The following is a 19081-nucleotide window of genomic DNA, read 5'->3' on the forward strand; positions in this document are numbered from 1 at the left end:
ATTATTTCCACATAGTGACGTAGACATGTGGGGGCGTGTTAGAACGAGGCATTTTAGGTAGGCGTGGTTGACTCTTTACTTTTATAAAGAATATCTCTTTGGATTTGAGACTTTAGTCTTTGCAACTTTACAGATCTTCTTTATTTACCAAGAGCTTGTAACACTCCAAAGAGAAAGGAAAACTTGAAATCGCATCATATGACCCCTTTAACTACAGTGGGGAAAAAAGTATTTAGTCAGCCACCAATTGTGCAAGTTCTCCCACTTAAAAAGATGAGAGAGGCCTGTAATTTTCATCATAGGTATACCTCAACTATGAGAGACAAAATGAGAGAAAAAAAATCCAGAAAATCACATTGTAGGATTTTTAAAGAATTTATTTGCAAATTATGGTGGAAAATAAGTATTTGGTCAATAACAAAATTTCATCTCAATACTTTGTTATATACCCTTTGTTGGCAATGACAGAGGTCAAACGTTTTCTGTAAGTCTTCACAAGGTTTTCACACACTGTTGCTGGTATTTTGGCCCATTCCTCCATGCAGATCTACTCTAGAGCAGTAATGTTTTGGGGCTGTCACTGGGCAACACGGATTTTCAACTCCCGCCAAAGATTTTCTATGGGGTTGAGATCGGGAGACGGGCTAGGCCACTCCAGGACCTTGAAATGCTTCTTACGAAGCCACTACTTCGTTGCCCGGGCGGTGTGTTTGGGATCATTGTCATGCTGAAAGACCCAGCCACGTTTCATCTTCAATGCCCTTGCTGATGGAAGGAGGTTTTCACTCAAAATCTCACGATACATGGCCCCATTCATTCTTTCGTTTACACAGATCAGTCGTCCTGGTCCCTTTGCAGAAAAACAGCCCCAAAGCATGATATTTCCACCCCCATGCTTCACAGTAGGTATGGTGTTCTTTGGATGCAACTCAGCATTCTTTCTCCTCCAAACACGACAAGTTGAGTTTTTACCAAAAAGTTCTATTTTGGTTTCATCTGACCATATGACATTCTCCCAATCCTCTTCTGGATCATCCAAATGCTCTCCAGCAAACTTCAGACGGGCCTGGACATGTACTGGCTTAAGCAGGGGGACACATCTGGCACTGCAGGATTTGAGTGTCTTGTATGTCTTCCCTTTTCTAATAATTGCTCCCACAGTTGATTTCTTCACGCCAAGCTGCTTACCTATTGCAGATTTAGTCTTCCCAGCCTGGTGCAGGTCTACAATTATGTTTCTGGTGTCCTTTGACAGCTCTTTGGTCTTGGCCATGGTGGAGTTTGGAGTGTGACTGTTTGAGGTTGTGGACAGATGTCTTTTATACTGATAACAAGTTCAAACAGATGCCATTAATACAGGTAACGAGTGGAGGACAGAGGAGCCTCTTAAATAAGTTGTTACAGGTCTGTGAGAGCCAGAAATCTTGCTTGTTTGTAGGTGACCAAATACTTATTTTACCGAGGAATTTACCAATGAATTCTTTAAAAATCCTACAATGTGATTTTCTGGATTTTCTTTTTCTCATTTTGTCTCTCATAGTTGAGGTATACCTATGATGAAAATTACAGGCCTCTCTCATCTTTTTAAGTGGGAGAACTTGCACAATTGGTGGCTGACTAAATACTTTTTTGCCCCACTGTATAAACCATCACTTCCAGCCAACTGTCGTACTCTCATTCATGAGTTCACGCAAAAGTTAGCACGTTGTGAACCTCTTGCGAGAAGGGACGGTCCTCTGTGCTTCCACATCACTTCTTGTGTGAGCTTCAATATGCGTTTTCGTCATGTTTTAAATTTTGAGCGGAGTATCCCTTTAAGAACTGTGAGCAACATGCATATAATAATCCTACATTTTGATAAAAGGGATCATGATGATTTATTAATAAAATAAAATATAGCCGGTTCTAGTTGATTACATGATTTGTAACAGTATTGTGTTGATTTGACCCCCATTTGTTTTGAATTTACATACTTGAAATATTAGTTAAGGCAATACTGTGTTACTAATACTGAGTTGGGCCCATAAACAGTCAAAACATTATTATATAGGATATTCCACTCTATTTTAAAAACTGTTACAACTTTGTAACTTTAAAGACAACACTAACTAGTAAAATATCATTTAGATGTAGATGTTTCAAGGCATTTCCTCATCTTTTACCCTTCCTGAATAGACTATTAAACTTCTAGTAAAGCCAGCCTCTACATAAGTAGCATGATTACTTTTAAAACCTACAAATTACAGCGATTAAATCATGGAAAAGGGTGGGCTAAAATTCTACATGCATGAGGTCCAAAACATTTGTCAAATGTTACTTACTACAACTTAATCCAGGAATTTTTATTAATAAATTTGAATTACTATCCATTTTGTCAGTTTCTACTCATCCTTAGAACGTTTTATTGACAAGCTAGGCCTGTAAAATGAAAAAGCATATACAGAAAATTTGATCAACCTAGTTTTTCAGAACAACAACCACAGTTTGCGTCCGGTCGTACATCCTTATTTAGAGACCTATATAAAAGTCTTAGAAACACCCAGATGAGTGAATGCAAGTGAATCTGATTCTCTGGGTTCTGAAATTCCCTCTAGCAGCATCAGCATGTGGCCTCCTTAAAATGCATAATCCTGCCACACACTGAGAAGTAAAGAGGCTGTAAGTATTTGGCATAGCAGTTTATTTTATGGAATATTCATGTATAACATTCAATCTCAGATAAATCATATTTCAGCGTATTTATGGGATATCTTCATGTATATTGCTCCTGTGATCCCAACACTTGCATTTCAGATGTCAAAAGCATAAATCACACAAGAAGTGGTGTTTTCTTGTCTCAACACTGTAACAATACAGATCTAAGAGCTTAGCACATAGATAGGTCTGTAAAAAAAAGAAAACCCAGAAAGAAAGCAATGAGAACTGTTCATTTTTCTGTGTTAAAAGAGAAACATGCAGAACTTGCGCAATGCTGTGATAACGAAGACGGGAAAAGAGCTGGATAGGAAAAATGTTGGCCAGATGAGCACATGGGTGTAGTTTTTACTGAGTGAGTATTATTGTTAAACCACTGACTTAGATACAGAATGAACATGCAAGAGCAATTCCATGGATTCCCATTAAGATGGATAAGCGTTAGATTTCCTAAAGGCATCAGAGTCCCTTTTTCCATTGAGCGCAGTTGATTAAATTTAATATCAAGTTTGCGTATCATCACTAAGCCTTCAAACTGTGCTGGATGAATGTGCTGGAGATGGTTTCTGTCCAAATGGAGCTCTTCCAATCTGGATAGAGCAGAAAACACTTTGGGCAAGCGTGTGAGCTGGTTGTTTTCCAGGTGAAGGCTTTTGAGATTTCTCAAAGATGTAAAGATATCATCTGGAAGTTTATCGAGAGTGTTGAATCTCGGATCCAGCTCTTTCAATACTGAGAGATCTTTGAAGGTATCAGAAGAGATGGAACACAATTTATTGTTGAACAAGTCCAGAAACTTAAGGTTTGTAAGACCTGTGAATAATCCAATAGGGATGGTAACTCCCGTAATCCATAACTCCCGTAAATGACTAAGACTAGTCAGTAGCTCTGCAAAGGGTCTTGCCAGGTGGTTGTTATTGAGTTTCAGAGTCTGTAGTCTGACTTAAGTGTTTAAAGGACAATTTTGGAAAGTAGTGAATATGATTATTCTCCAGGTTAAGATCCCTCAGATGACGTGTCCTTTAGAAGAGGTGCTTGGGAATCTTCACAAGGTCATTGTTGCTAAGATCGAGATGCTTAAGCTTATTCCGCTTCATAAATGTGTATGAATGGAGCTCCGAAATGTGATTGTTGTCCAGTTGTAGATCATGCTAAGCTGAAAGTGGGGGAAAGATTACAAAAATATTACTGCTGTCCAGCTGAAGCTCTGTTACCCTGCTTAAGCTGTTGAACATGCCGTTCGAAAGCGACATCAGTTTGTTGTGATACAAATTAAGGTTCTCAAGCTTTACCAAGTCTTGAAACAGATGTGACATTAGTGTCCCCAACTGATTGAAACTCAGATCCAGTGCGCCCAACTGAGAAAGACCTCTGAGGGAACCGTTGGACATGGAAATAAGAGCATTATGACTCAAATCCAAATGCTTCAGTGCAGGAATCTCAGAAAAAAATGTTGTCAGAAATTGAAGTTTTGTTATTTCTTTGAAGATAGAGGCTAGTGAGGTTTAGAGTGTCCTGAAGGACACTGGTAGGTACGGCAACTAGTCCATTTCAACTAAGATCGAGGTGATATAGCCCTATGGCTCCCTTAAAACTCCCATTGCCTCAACTTTAGGTTGTTCGTTGACAGATAAAGTTTTGCTAGATGTGTGCAGTTTTCAAACACACCCACCTCGACCATCTCAATCATGTTACTTCTCAATTGGAAGTCCGTAAGAGCAGGAGCTCCATCCAGGACCCCGTAGGATAAACTAAATATCTTGTTCATATTCAGAATAAGGACTTGAAGTTTGGTCAAACCATAAAGGAACTTCCGAGGAAGAGTTTTAATGTAGTTGTCACTGAGATCAAACATGTGGAGGTTCAGCAGCCCCTGAAATTGTCTTGGTGTTAATGTACTCAGTCCATTTCCACTCAGAAATAGCTTTGTAAGATTGCTCATGTTCTGCCAGTTGGTATTGAGTGACAAATTGAAGACATTCTTGGTGAGATCGAGAACCAACAATTCTTCCAAACCTTCATCTGGGAGAGCTTGAATCATATTATGTGTAGCTAATTGCTTGGTACTCTTAGGCAGAAGAGGGATCTCCAGAAATCTCTGGTCCGAACACATTATAATGTCAATATCTTCACATTTGCAGGGTATCGGACAGGTGTCAACCACTGTGATGAGAGCCAAAACCATTGACAAAAGCCAAAACATTTTTATTGATGTAATCTGCAGGAACCCAGAAAACTAGAAGCTAGATTGTGACACAATGTGAAACCGGGCATACATGTATATTCAGAATGTTCTCACTTTCATTTTAAATAACTGACGATGAGTTATGAGACAGAATGAAAGCATACTTTTTTTAAGCAGAAGATCCATTCTCAGCCACCAGTTTGTAAATTTTTCATTAGAAATTAGAAATTATTAATCATGTAGCATATAAAAATCTAATGTGCTTATATGTTTATATACACACAATTTATGAAACAGCTACATTGATATCTCTTTTAAATTTCTCTTAATGCATGTAGACAGACTTACCTGCACAAAGATCCGGCCTGCAAACAGAGTGCTTGTAAAAGCAAAATATCCCGTATCACAATAGAATATAAAAAAAATGACCTGTCAGCAGAACAACTGCTGTCACATGTGATGTCATATGCGATGTGTTCTTGGGGAAAAAAAAAAAAATCTTAACCACAACATAAATCTCACCACAGTTTAGGTAAACTCAGCAAACACGTTCGACAACTAAACAGTACAAACAGGTGAATGAACTGTTTGACAGTTACTGCTAAAGTTTTTAATGAAATACATACATGCATATATATATATATATAGCCTACATATACAGTAAAAACTGGTGCTTCTCAGCTCACTAACAAGCTTTGCCTCAATAAATAAAGCATTGGGTTAGGGGGTGGTGGAGTCGTGTTTTCAAGCAAATGTAATCCTTTTTTAGTCAGTTTCTGTTTTTTTCATACTTGCCTTAAATTATGTGAAAGCTCTTTATTCACAGTCTGACAAAATAGGGAAATAAATTAATCCACTATACTGCCCTTTATTAACCAATAGATGGCGCAGTTGAGATGAATGATGGCTTTTCTTTGCTCATTCAAAAGCAAATTACTGATATTTTGTCAGACCTGGACAGTCTCCAGATATTGTGGGAGATGTTTTAGCTAATGTCCAGTATAGTCCAACAAGTCAGTCCAAATTAGCCATGACACAGTTAATGCTTATCAGTTATCCAGAAAATAGTAAGTTCTGGACTGTATCAGCAATATTATTAGTATACGGTATGTTAGGAGGTCCATCTGTTACCGAATTATGTTAAGCATCAGTTTGTGCAACACAACAGTTGTCATAAATATATAATCTATTACAATTAAATTACTTGGTCAAGACATTGTGGAAGAGCCACTCTTTTGTGACCTTTACATTATTAAATGGTATGACCTGAAGCAACTATTGCTTTAATCAGTCACAGGCCAAATATATAAGTTTATCTTTGTTTCACTTTTTGTCTGTGTTTTCCTGTTTATCATATTAATATCAAACACATCCTTAGAATGGACTTTTATTTATTTATACTCATAATGCAAATATGATGGTCCTTTGTAAAGGACCCACTTCAGGAAGCTACAATCTCGGTTAAAAACCAGTGCTGGTTAAATATTGGACAGAACACTTGCTAGGTTGTTTTGACCCAGCTGGTTGGGTTAAATGTTTCACCCAACATGCTGGGTTGTTTTACTTAACTCAACTATTGTTTAAAAATTACTATATTGCTGGCTTAAAATGACTTGGAAATTAAAAATCACACAGAATTACTAAAGGCAACAGTAATAATCAAAAGCTGAACATTTATTAGTAAGCAAGAACACCCATGGACAAAAATATAAGACAAACTTAATTTATTTGGATGAATACAGCATAGTTTACAAAATTACATACATTTAAACTCGTTTATCAAGCATATAGAAATAAAAATTTAATTCAAGTGTATTCAACCATTCTCTGTTATCCCTTTTCATTGAAATAGTGCCAATTCTCGTGCCGGTGTGTTGCTGAAATCTGAGCTGGTGATGGACCAAGATGCCGTAACTGACTCCATAACCTGCCCATAAACAAACAGTACTGAGATTAGAGAACGCTCCGGTTACTAACGTAACCTCGGTTCCCTGAGATAAGGGAACGAGTGTTGCGTCACTTGAGCTTATGAGGAAATTCCTGTTTACTCTGATACTGAAGCCTGATTTGTTCACGTTCGTGTAGCTAGCTGCACGAACTAATAGCGGTTACATTAGTAAGGGTTTCCTTTCGAATGGTCTCTCCCATTGTGTCGCTTGACGCTTATGGGGAACGCATCCAACAACGCCGTGCTATAAGCAAGTGTAGAACGATGCCGCTCTGCGAGCCCAGCCCTGGAGCACTCTTACTGAGGACTCCTGTAAGCATGAGCCAATAATGAAACCCAAGTTAGGCTGAGGACTACATAACATAACCTTCTCCACTTATAAGTGGATTAGGTAGAATTAAGCAGACAAAATACGTGTCTGCAGGGCAGGGACGTCCAAGTCATAATACCTGGTGAAGGCTATAGGCTATAGCATCCACTATCCAGCGAGATGCTTCATAACCGTCAGCCCTTTAGAGCAGCCTCCAAAGCACACAAAGAGCTGCTCTGAGTGCCTAAGCAGGCCAAACCGCTGAACATACACTCTAAAAGCCCGAACTGGGCAGAGTGGATTGGGACCCTGCTCACCATCTGCATCTAAAAGGAGTGGAGAGCACTTTCGGCATATAGCCGTGTCTTGGTTTGAGGATGACTCTGCAGTCATTAGGCCCAAACTCAAGACAGGAATCACTGACTGACAGTGCTTGCAGGTCACCCACTCGCTTGACCGACACTAGAGCCAAAAGGAGGGCAGTCTTAAGTGACAGGGGCCTCAAGTCGGCCGACTGGAGTGGCTCAAAGGGAGGGCCTCATAGGGCCCCGAGGACTATAGATAAGTCCCAAGTCGGCACAGTATGAGGACGAGGCAGATTTAATCTTGGAGCTCCCAGAAACTTAACGTCTAAGTTGTTTCTGCCGACTCATTGGCCAGCCACGAGAGAATGATTCACTGCGATGGCTGCCACATACATTTTAAGCGTGGAAAGGGTGCGCCCCTTATCCAATAGCTCTTGTAGAAAGGTTAGCACGTGGGACACGTCACAGGAGTATGGGTCCTTGCTCAGTGCTGGACACCAGTCAGAGAAGACTGACCATTTAAGGGCACTGAGACGTCTTGAGCTCTAGCCTCCAAAATGGTGTTAGTTACACTCGCAGGGAGCTGCAAAGACTCCCGTCAATGGGCCAAACATGACGTTTCCACAGCTCTGGCCGGTGATGCCAAATCATGCCCTTCGTTTGCTAGAAAAGGTCCTCCCTCAGTGGTATCGACCAGAGGGCTGCTGATAGCAGCTGAATCAACTCCGGGAACCACATCTGATTCCTCCAGAGTGGGACCACCAGGAGGACTGAGCATCTGACTTCACTGACCCTTCTGATGACCTAGAAAGAGGCGTAGAGCCAACCTGTGAAGGGAGCGTGACCTAAGACGGCCTTGGTGATTTATAAAGGCTATCCCCGTCATGTTGTCAGAGCGGACCAGGACGTGGTGGCAGGAAGGTTTTTAGGGGCAGAAAAACTGGAGGTCAGTCCCAATGGGATGCCTGATTTAAAACTGGCAAGAGGTTTTCCAAGGGGCCATGGGTCTGATGCAATGGTGGGTTACCCTGAGATGAAAACGTCCAAGGCACCAAGTGTGGGACGGAACATTCAATTCAAAGCAGCTTTACAAAAAATGCATGTGTCTACATTACAAAGCAGAAGTGAATGTGTCCAAGTAATGTTCATTTCACAAATAAACTGTTAAAGATAATAGAATCATACAGTTAGCTAACATGAATTCATTTTAGGCAGAAGCTCATTAAAGTGATTATTACAAGTGTGATCATAATGATTACAATATAGAGAAATTTTGGCAGTTGTGCATGTCGATTCAAGCTGGCGTCATCTGGGGTCCTTGCAGGGTCCGCATCATCTCTTCAAAGGTGTTGGTCATCTGAAGTCTTTCTATGAGGCTGGATCCACGCTGGAGCTGGTGTAATCTCTAGTTACTTCGAGATGGGCATCCCAGTGTAGGAACAGAAAGGCAGTGGAAAAGAATTAGCGTAGCTGCTGTTCATAACGTTTCACGCAAAGAAAATATGTTTGTGACTTATCTGATCTAACTGGGAACAAGGGTATGTGATTCATTATGTAAATGCTTGGCTGAAGAGATGTGTCTTTAATCTAGATTTAGACAGAGAGAGTGTGTTTGAGCCTCGGACATTATCAGGAAGACTATTCCAGAGTTTAGGAGCTAGATGGGAAAATGCTCTCCCTCCTTAAGTGGACTTATATATCCTAGGTACTACTAAAAGTCCAGAGTTTCGTGACAAAGAGCGTGATGAATTGTAGGGCATAAAAAGATCAGTTAAATATACAGGAGCTAAACCATTTAGTGCCTTATAGGTCAGTAGCAATATTTTGAAATCAATACGGAACTTAATAGGTAACCAGTGTAGAGATTATAAAATTGGGGTAATATGATCATATTTTTTGACTTGGTAAGAAATCTAGCAGCTGCATTTTGGACTAACTGCAGCTTGTTTATTGAAGGTGCAGGACAATCAACTAGTAGTGTATAACAGTAATCTAGTCATGGATGCATGAACTAGCTTTTCTGCGTCAGAAACAGATAACATGTTCTGTAGCTTAGCAATGTTTCTGAGGTGGAAGAAGGCTGTTTTTGTAACATGAAATATGATTTTTGAAAGATAAGTTGCTGTTTAATATAACACCCAGGTCTTTAACTGCAGATGTTGACATAACAGTACATCCTTCTAGTTGCAAATTGTATTCTAAGAGATTATGTGTGCAGGTTTTTGGTCCAATAAGTAATACCTCAGTCTTGTCTGAATTTAATAGAAAACGGATCCTTGCAGCACCCCATAATTTACTGATGTTAACTTGGATTTTTCATCATTTAAGTAGACAAAATGGTAACTGTCTGCTAAGTACGATCTAAACCACTGTAATGCCTGTCTTTGAATACCAGTGTAATTTTGTAGTCTGCCTAAGAGTATGTCATGGTCTATAGAGTCAAACGCAGCACTAAGATCAAGTAAAACTAGTATTGAGACACATTCTTGGTCAGAAGCTAGAAGTAAGTCATTTGTAATTTTAACGAGCGCAGTTTCTGTGCTATGATTAGGCCTGAATCCTGACTGAAATTTTTCATAGATGTAATGTCTTTACAGGAGGGAGTACAATTGAGTGGACAACTTTTTCTAATATTTTAAACATAAACGGAAGATTTTAAATGGGTCTGAAATTTGCCAATTCATTTGGATCTAGTTGTGGTTTCTTAATGAGAGGCTTAATAACTGCCATCTTAAATGGTTTTGGCACATGACCTAGAGATAGAGATTAATTAATAATATTGAGAAGAGGCTCTTCTGCTACAGGTAACAACTCTTTCAATAATTTAGTGGGAATGGGATCTAGTAAACATGTTGTTGGTTTAGAAGTAATGATTCATTTTAGTTGTTCTTGTCCTATAGTTGTAAAGCACTGTAATTGTTCTTTAGGGGCAGTAACAGAGGCTGGATCATAAAATGTAGTCAAAGGTTGTACATTTACAATTGTATTTCTAATAGTTTCTCAGTGAAGAAATTCATAAAGTTATTACTACTAAACTGTGAAGGAATATTCAGTTCAGGTGATGTCTGTTAATTTGTTAGTCTTGTGACTGTATTAGATACCTTGGATTGTTTTGGTTATTTTCAATTAGTTTGCGGAAATGCTCAGCCCTAGGTACTTTTAGAGCCTTTTTGTAGCGGGATATGCTTTCTTTCCATGTGATTTTAAAGACCTCTAAATGAGTTTGTTTCCATTTGCGCTCTAGGTTACGAGTATCTCTCTTGAGAGCCTGAGTATTACGGTTGTACCATGGCGCAGTACATTTCTCTCTAACAATTTTTAATCTGATGCGTGTGACAGTGTCTAATGTTAGAGAAGATTGTGCCCATACTGATAGTCATTTCATCTTATTCATTTGTGTCTATGGGAACACTGAGCAGCTGATCCAGATCAGGCAGCTTATTTGTGATTATCTTTAGTGGTTGGGATAATTGTTCTACCTAATTGGTAACGCAGAGCGATATGACAAAAATCAGTGGTATTAAGTACACGCGTTACAAGGTAGTGATCAGTAACATCATCACTTTACTCCATAATGTCTTTATCAGTAAGACTGGTTCCATGCGATATAATTAAGTCTAGTGTATGTTTGCGACGATGAGTGGGTCTAGTGATGTTTTGCATGACCCCAAATGAGTTTAGTAAATCTGTAAATGCAACCCCTAACGCATAATTTTTATTATCAACGTGAATGTTAAAATCTCCGACAATCAATGCTTTATCAACATTGACCAGAAGGTCTGAGAGAAAATCTGTAAATTCTTTTAGAAAATCAACATAGGGCTCTGGAGGTCTATACACGGTAGCCAAAACGAATGATAGCAGGGATTTTTTTCTTCTGTCTGTAAGCATAATATTTAGCAAAGTAAACCTGTGTCCTGTTTTCTGAGTAACATTAATAATATCTCTGTATATTGTTGCGACACTGCCGCCACGACCAATCAGATGGGGCTCATGCTTATAACAGTAGCCTGGAGGAGTAGACTCATTTAGACCAAAATAATAATTTGGTTTAAGCCGGGTTTCAGTAAGGCAGAGTATATCAAAACTATTATCTGTGATAATTTTGTTTACAATAATCGCCTTAGGTGTGAGTGATCTAATGTTTAGGAGCCCAACCTTTAGAAATAATTTTTGTTCACTTAATTTGTGATTTTCTGATTTAATCACTTAATCTCATAAGTGAGCAGTTCAGATGTCTGAGATCGAGAATGGGTCTGAGCCCGCCATCTTTCTTGGGAATGAGGGAGTAACACGGCTGTAAAAACCTGACTCGCTGTTCGCTAGAGGAACCGTTTCCATGGCTCCTTTTTTGCAAGCAGTGTTTGTACTTCGGACTGGAGAACAAGAGCATTGTTGTTCCATACCGAAGTTTGAATAACACCTCTGAAGCGAGGTGGCCTGTGAGCGAACTGGAGCGAGTAGCCTCGTTCTATGGTTTTTAGAACCCAACTTGACACTTGCATGGAGCTTCCATCACTCTGTGTTAAGTGGAAGGGATGGAGAGCGACCGTGAGCTTTCTTTGAGGGAGTTCCAGCCTTGGCGAGAACTGACCCTCTCCTCTTCCCCTCTGCGTTTGGATCAGGATAGCTTCTGAGGCTCAGGGTCCAACGTCACTCTGGAGCGGGGACCTTGGCGCTTCGAAAATGGGTAGCGTCTGAAGCCCAGGCCCAGGTTTAGGCTGGAGTGGCACTGGCTTGGCAGGCTGCTGAGCGGATGGAGCCTTTTGGTGACTTGAACCAGCCACCGCACTAGTGTGCTTCGGCAGGAAGTGAAGCATTGCCTGCGATGACTTCTGTGCCGCTGTAAATCGCTCTGTAAACCCATCCACGGCAGGGCCAAACAGTCCCTTAGGAGAGACTGGTGAGTCTAGGAAGGCGACCTAGTCAGCGTCCCTGATCTCTGTTAAATTCAGCCAAAGGTGGTGCTCCAGAACCACCAAACTGGCCATGGCCTTGCCGATAGCCTGCGGAGTGGCCTTAGTAGCGTGCAGAGCCAGGTCAGTCGCTAAGGGATCAGAACCCTGGCCGGACTCGTCCATGGTGCGGAGAATTTTGGCCTGGAACACTTGAAGCACCTCTGCTTTAAGCCTCTGTTATATTTTCCACGTGCGCGAGAGTCTGCTAGGGTCCGCGTGATGTAAAATTCGTCATCGGAGGGTGTACGCAGAGGCACAGAGCGGACATCCGCATGCCTCCCATTTTTTGTGACCACACAGACAAGTACGCCCAGACAGTAGGCTACAAAAGCACCAACTGCGCTGCACATGCGCTGGAAACACACACACCACTTTCTTGCTCTCCGCCTTTTCTTCTTTTGAATTAGCTAAGTACAGCAGACAAAGCAGCTCTTCCTCCTGCATGGACGTCGCCATGTTACTGTTTTTACTGTTCAAGCCGATCTACTGCGCATGTGTGGAATATGTCCACCGAGCAGACCCACCAGCATACACTTTTAGTAGTATAAATACAAGTAGTCCGCGTCCGTGCTGTCTGCAGCTGTCCGTGTACGTGTCCAAACTGGAGTATAACAGAGGCTTAACACAGGATTTAGGCAGCGCTGAGAACTGCTCTCTCCTGAAGAGGATGAAAAACCCCGCGCTCTGACTGTAACTCAACAGCTGGGTTGTTTCGTTGGAGGGAGGGGAAGTACATGACTGTAGCAATATTATAGAAATAATATCTCAAATAAAATAACTTTGTTTGAATATATTTCAAAACATTATTTATTCCTAAAATGGCAAAGCTGAATTTTCAGCAGCAATTACTCCAGTCCTCAGTGTCACGTGATCCTTCAGAAATAATTATAATTTGCTGATTTGGTGCTCAAAAAACATTTATTATTGTCAATGTTGAAAATGGTTGAAAAAGTTGCTTTTTGTGTAATATCTTTTTTAAAGATTGTTTGATGAACAGAATACTCAATAAAACAGCATTTATTTGAAATATAAATCTTTTGTAACATTATAAATGTCTTTACTGTCACTTTTTAATCAATGTAATATGTCCTTGCTAAATAAAAGCATTAAGTTCTTTCAAAACAAATCTTACTGGCCCAAGCATTTGAATGCTAGTAGATTCTATTCTATTCTATTCTATGTGGTTAATGACATTTCTCTGTAGTAATGTTCGTATAAGTCTTTTTAATTTAGCAAAGCAGATGATCCGTCATCATTCAATGACAAAAAGTTATATACTTTCAAAACAAATCTTACTGGCCCAAGCATTTGAATGCTAGTAGATTCTATTCTATTCTATTCTATTCTATTCTATGTGGTTAATGACATTTCTCTGTAGTAATGTTCGTATAAGTCTTTTTAATTTAGCAAAGCAGATGATCCGTCATCATTCAATGACAAAAAGTTATATCATGCAGATGCATTTCGAATCACGTTCCCAGGACCAGGTTGTACTAGCCTACAGTGACCAGCTGGAGGAGTGGTAGACATTTATTTTGGCATCTCTGTTTGTCTGGCGATGGGTCTTGCTACATGAATGAATGAAGTGTCAGTGTTTAGGACCAGGGGGAAGGGTTTGTGTGTGAGCGTCCGCCGCAGCCCTGCCCAGCCTATTTTTTTCTCCTGACGTCCTTCCTTGATGCCAGTGTCACACGCCGCTGGGGATGAACGTTTTACAGCCACTGGACAGTTTTTATGTTTGGGAGCATTGACATACCCTGCCTCTTCGAAAAGGATATTGTTCACTGGTCTTTGTTGGGACGGGAGTGTGCTCGAGATACGCTTAATAGTTTGGATTTCGTATTGTACCCGCTGTTTATTTATTAATATATTGTTTTCCTGCAACTGTACACAGATGACTCTTTGAAGGGGACACTGCGTCCGTGGGAGTGGTTTATTTTCGCTGGACAGCCCAGGCTCATTGAAAGAATGAGTCTGTTTTCCCCGGTTTGATGCTGCGGTAGTTCATTTTTTTCTTCTGTTCTGCTTTTGTTTTCTTTCTGTCTGTCTCGTGATCGTTGACGGCTGATCCTTGAGGATTGAACATACATTTCTGCGAACCAGACTCTGTATATGGACATGTTATGAGAACAGTTGAGTGAGACGTTTTCGTCTAGCTAAGGACAAAATGATCTATTGTTCCGGCTAGCCAAACTACCACAGACATGAGCATCATATAGCCTTTTTATATATATATATATCTTTGTTCTCATCCCACATCCAGTAAACTTGACCGAAAATGAGGATTGTTTAAGGAAAACGCTATACTGGTGGTCGGAGAGGGCAGCGATACCCTCGCGATACTGGCTCGGCTGCTGACTGTTTCTCCTGCCTGTGCTGATCAATTAGCAACTGTACACGGACCGCTGAAATAAACGCAGGGTTGCTGTAGGCTGAAGCTCCAGGGACGATGTCCTCACGCCCAGCGCTGCAGCCGGGGAACGAAAGGAATGTAGACCACGTAAGTGGAACGCTTTTACGTCATTTAATTCCACTTGACGAGCAGTTGATTTGAACTTTTGTCGTCAAAAGCAGTGATGGGAAGTGAGGCTTGCGAGTCGGTTCTTTCGAAATCTTCGTTTTGAAGAAATGGTTCAAAATAGCAGATTCAGCGACTCCTTTCCGTCATCACGTACTTATTAAGACATCATAGGATGACATTACATTTTCTGTGTTTATAGTTTTTATGCTGTTTGCTGTTTGTTACGGGTTTTTAAATTATTATTATTGATATTAAGGGTGGTTATTGTAATTTCACGTGTCCTAGTACAGTTTGTTGCAGCCACTATTCTGCTTATTAAAAAAGTCTTTGAAAAACTATATAGGCCTAAAATTTGTATTGACGTAAAACAATATCGTAAAACAAATCGTTTGGCTGAAAAAAAAACGGATTCTGAACTTGTGTGTTGATAAAACTGCAGTCAGACATACTCAGAGGATGTAATATTTTCATTTGTGACATGTCTTTGATTAGATATTAAAGTATCTATTGGCCAATTAATTGATTCAATCCATACAAACAACAAGCCCTACACTACACTGCCCAAAAAACTCGCTTTAAATATATAAAATATGAAAACTCTTTAAATATAAAAAACTTACTTACAGTCTTTGAGTCAGAAGAGCCAGCATTGTAGTCTACTCTACCAGGATCAGGAAACGGTCCTCCATAAATGTGCTGCCCACACCTGAATATTTGGGTTGAAGTGTTCTGGAACAGTGTTGTAAATACAACTTAACCACTGATTTCTTGTCGTGTCCATTTTTGGAAGGCCAAACAAAGTAGTTTCGCTTTCACAACGAATCACACAGCGCCTTCACGACATGGCAGCAGCAACAATACTACAGCGAGAATAAAAGTTATGCCTTCTTTCTTTGCGTGAACATTTGGGCGGCGTTATGCAAATCTTCCCACATAGTGATGTAGATATGTGGGGGCGTGTTAGAACGAGCCGTTTTAGGTAGGTGTGGCTGACTCTTAACTTTTATAAAGAATATCTCTTTGGATTAGAGACTTTAGTCTTTGCAACTTTACAGATCTTCTTTATGCACCAAGAGCTTGTAACACTCCAAAGAGAAAGGAAAAATTTAAATTGCATCATATGACTCCTTTACGTCAGGCAAGATATGAAGCTGGACATTTTTATGGCAAGATTGTGCAAGATAATTTTTAGTAGACTGTTGCAAATATGGGTTTCACACATAATGTAATTAACAGTTAAAGGGTTAGTTCACCCAAAAATGAAAATTAGCCCATAAATTACATCCTAGGTTTATATGACTTTCTTCTTTCAGACGAATCCAGTCAGAGTTATATAAAAAATTGTCTTTGATCTTTCAAGCTGATTAATGGCAGTCATCAGGTGTTGCAGTTCATCAGTCCAAAAGAAGTGAAATTAAAGCACCCATCCATTAAAAAAGTGTCTCATACGGCTCCGGGGGGTGAACAAAGGCCTCCTGTTGTGAATCGATGCGTTTTTGTAAGAAAAATATCCATATTCAAAATGTAATAATCACTTTAATGTAGCTTGCGCCAACAGTTGTACACGGAAGCAGCTCCGGGCGGATGACGTATGAGGTCGGTGTTGCGCATGCTCCGGTGAGTCTCGTGAAAACCAACGTTTGTTAACAGGAGCAAAGAAAGCAAAGTTTCCTTACTTTAGCAAAGGAAACCCAGTCTCCTCTTGGCTTATATCGAATTCCTCTGACATTCTTCTTTACAAATCCTCGTTTTGTACTTCTAATTAGTGACCGTTGTTTTGTTTTGATCTCTACCCTGCGCTTCCGCATTCGTCACTTCTGAGCGGCGCATGCGCAAAGCTGACCTTATACGTCATCCGCCCGGAGCTGCTTCCGTTTACAACAGTGAGCGCAAGCTAGATTCAATTGATTATTACGTTTTAAATATGGTTCGTTTTCTTACAAAAACGCATCGATTCGCTACAGGAGGACTTTGTTCACCCCCCGGAGCCGTGTGAGACACTTTTTATTATGGATGGGCACTTTTTATTTCACTTCTTTTGGACTGAAGCACTGCAACACCCGATGACTGCCATTAAACAGCTTGAAAGATCAAAGACAATTTTTAATATAACTCCGATTGGATTTATCTGAAAGAAGAAAGTCATATACACCAAGGATGCCTTGAGGGTGAGTAATTTATGGGATAATTTAAATTTTTGGGTGAACTAACCCTTTAAGAAGTGCCGTCTCTGTTTCCACTTCAAACTGTCACATAGCATGTGAATCCGTGTATCATTCGATCATTCGTTTTTTTATTTAATATTGAAAGTAGAAAAATGAGAAAACGGCTCCTTTTTCGTGTTTTTGTTTTTTTCCGAAAAACGAGAATTCAGCTTAAATTTTCGTTTTTCGTTCTTTGGTGGAAAAATTAATAAACAGCTTGAATATTTGATTTCTACACGTGGGCGGGAATTAAACGCCCCTTTCTGCTGATTGGTCAGCCGAAGATCAAACCGTGCCTTCTTCAGTTCTTCTGCAGTATCACGCAGCAGAATAATAGTCCTCCACTGCTGCAGTTGTACGGATTAATAACCCATTTTATTGCAACTACATTTCATATTTTTCTCATCAAACAAACAGGCTAATGAATAGCTCAACATAACTCATACCGGGGCAGAGTCTAGACGGGGCTTTCTTCTGTGTAGACCAGCGGTTCTAGTTTATTTAACCCAACGCAATTTATTGGAACTGTGTGAACTAGAGTGACTACTCGCCTTAATGTTGTTCTAAAGGCTTATTACTTAATAACACAAAAATTTCCTGCTCGCACTTGCCAATTTAATGGCAGAGAATGGTGACTTTAGTTTTTTTTTATTTTTTATTTTTTAAGCGGATGCATATCTGTCGTAAAATAATCCTATGCATCTATGGCGTATATTCCAAGCATTCTGAAGGTATACTGAGGGTTTGGTGAGAAACAAACTGAACTGGAAAGTTATTATATTTTATGAAAATCTTGCGTTGCAGTGCGAGTGCGCAGCAGCTCACGTCGCGCACAAGTGCATATCCTTTTGAGATATCATATAAATTAGAATCAATTTTAATAAAACACAAGACTACATTATATAACCCTAACAGTAAGCTATATTTAATATCTGTTGTTCTCCGGTTGTCAGTCAGAATGACAGTTCTTGCGTGAACATAGGCCTATATATACCCAAGCCAATTTATTATTCTTTCCTTTTTGTCTTAGTGTTTAAAATATTTATTTTGAAACTAATTAATTAATTACTTAAACAGACTTACTGGGTGAGCAGGGTAGGCTAAGATCAAGAGCAGAAAGTGATTTTCTTTGTCTTTTGTTCTTTGATTAACATGACAGACAGCAGCAGTAATATTGGACTGCGGTCCCTTTAAGAGTTTATCCACGGACCCAATATACTGTTGCACAACATGCGTTCTCTTTCTTTTTTCCAAAACTGACTGTTTAACTGGGTACTCGCCAAGATGGGCATTTTGACATAATTTTGTATGTATTTGAACGTTTTAGCGCAGTTAGACACTCATGTTGGTATTTGTGACTCACAAGCTGTTTGAGACTGAGCATAGCTTATATAGATCAGTGGTGGTTACTTTTGGTGTAAGCGCGAAACCTGCGAGAATGATAATGCGCAATACAAGCACCATTTAAAGAGATAGTTCACCCAAAAATGAAAATGGGATATTTATCTGCTTACTCCCAGGGCACCCAAGACGTAGGTGACTTTGTTTCTTCAGTAGAACATAAACGAAGATTTTTAACACCAACCGTTGCAGTCTGTCAGTCTTGTAATGGAGGTGAATGGGAATCATGGCTTTGAGAGTAAAAAAAAAACCATACACAAACAAAACCAAATTGAACCCTGCGACTCGTGACGATACATTGATGTGTAAAGACACAAAACGATCATTCTGTGCAAGAAACTGAACAGTATTTATATCGTTTTTTACCTCTGATTCATGTAATGTCCGAACTGTTCGAACTGTCCTGAGCGCGTTCTCAACAGCATCTTCTTCTTGCTTTACTGCAGATCGCAGACTTATAAGTGCATTACCGCCACCTATCTCTCAAATGGACCATTGACACTCCTAATTGAGATTGTAGATAGAGTGTCAATGGTCCATTTGAGAGATAGGTGG

General features: G+C 39.9%; 1 protein-coding gene across 2 annotated transcripts in view; it reads left to right on the plus strand.

The window, feature by feature from the left end:
* Positions 1-19081, plus strand: part of LOC107601731 (MAP/microtubule affinity-regulating kinase 4-like) — a 59231-nt gene that overhangs the window by 4842 nt on the left and 35308 nt on the right. The window contains exons 1-2 of one of the 2 annotated variants that reach the window (XM_016294009.1): positions 14030-14532; positions 14664-14900. The exons of the other annotated variant lie outside the window; for it this stretch is intronic. Of the exons in view, the coding sequence (XP_016149495.1) occupies positions 14850-14900 (51 nt within the window). The 5' untranslated portion in view covers positions 14030-14532; positions 14664-14849. Of the gene's footprint in view, positions 1-14029; positions 14533-14663; positions 14901-19081 lie in introns of those variants that run through there. 2 annotated transcript variants of the gene reach the window in all.

The sequence above is a fragment of the Sinocyclocheilus grahami genome, unplaced genomic scaffold (assembly GCF_001515645.1).
Source record: "Sinocyclocheilus grahami isolate Dianchi unplaced genomic scaffold, SAMN03320097.WGS_v1.1 scaffold311.1, whole genome shotgun sequence".
Taxonomy (NCBI): domain Eukaryota; kingdom Metazoa; phylum Chordata; class Actinopteri; order Cypriniformes; family Cyprinidae; genus Sinocyclocheilus; species Sinocyclocheilus grahami.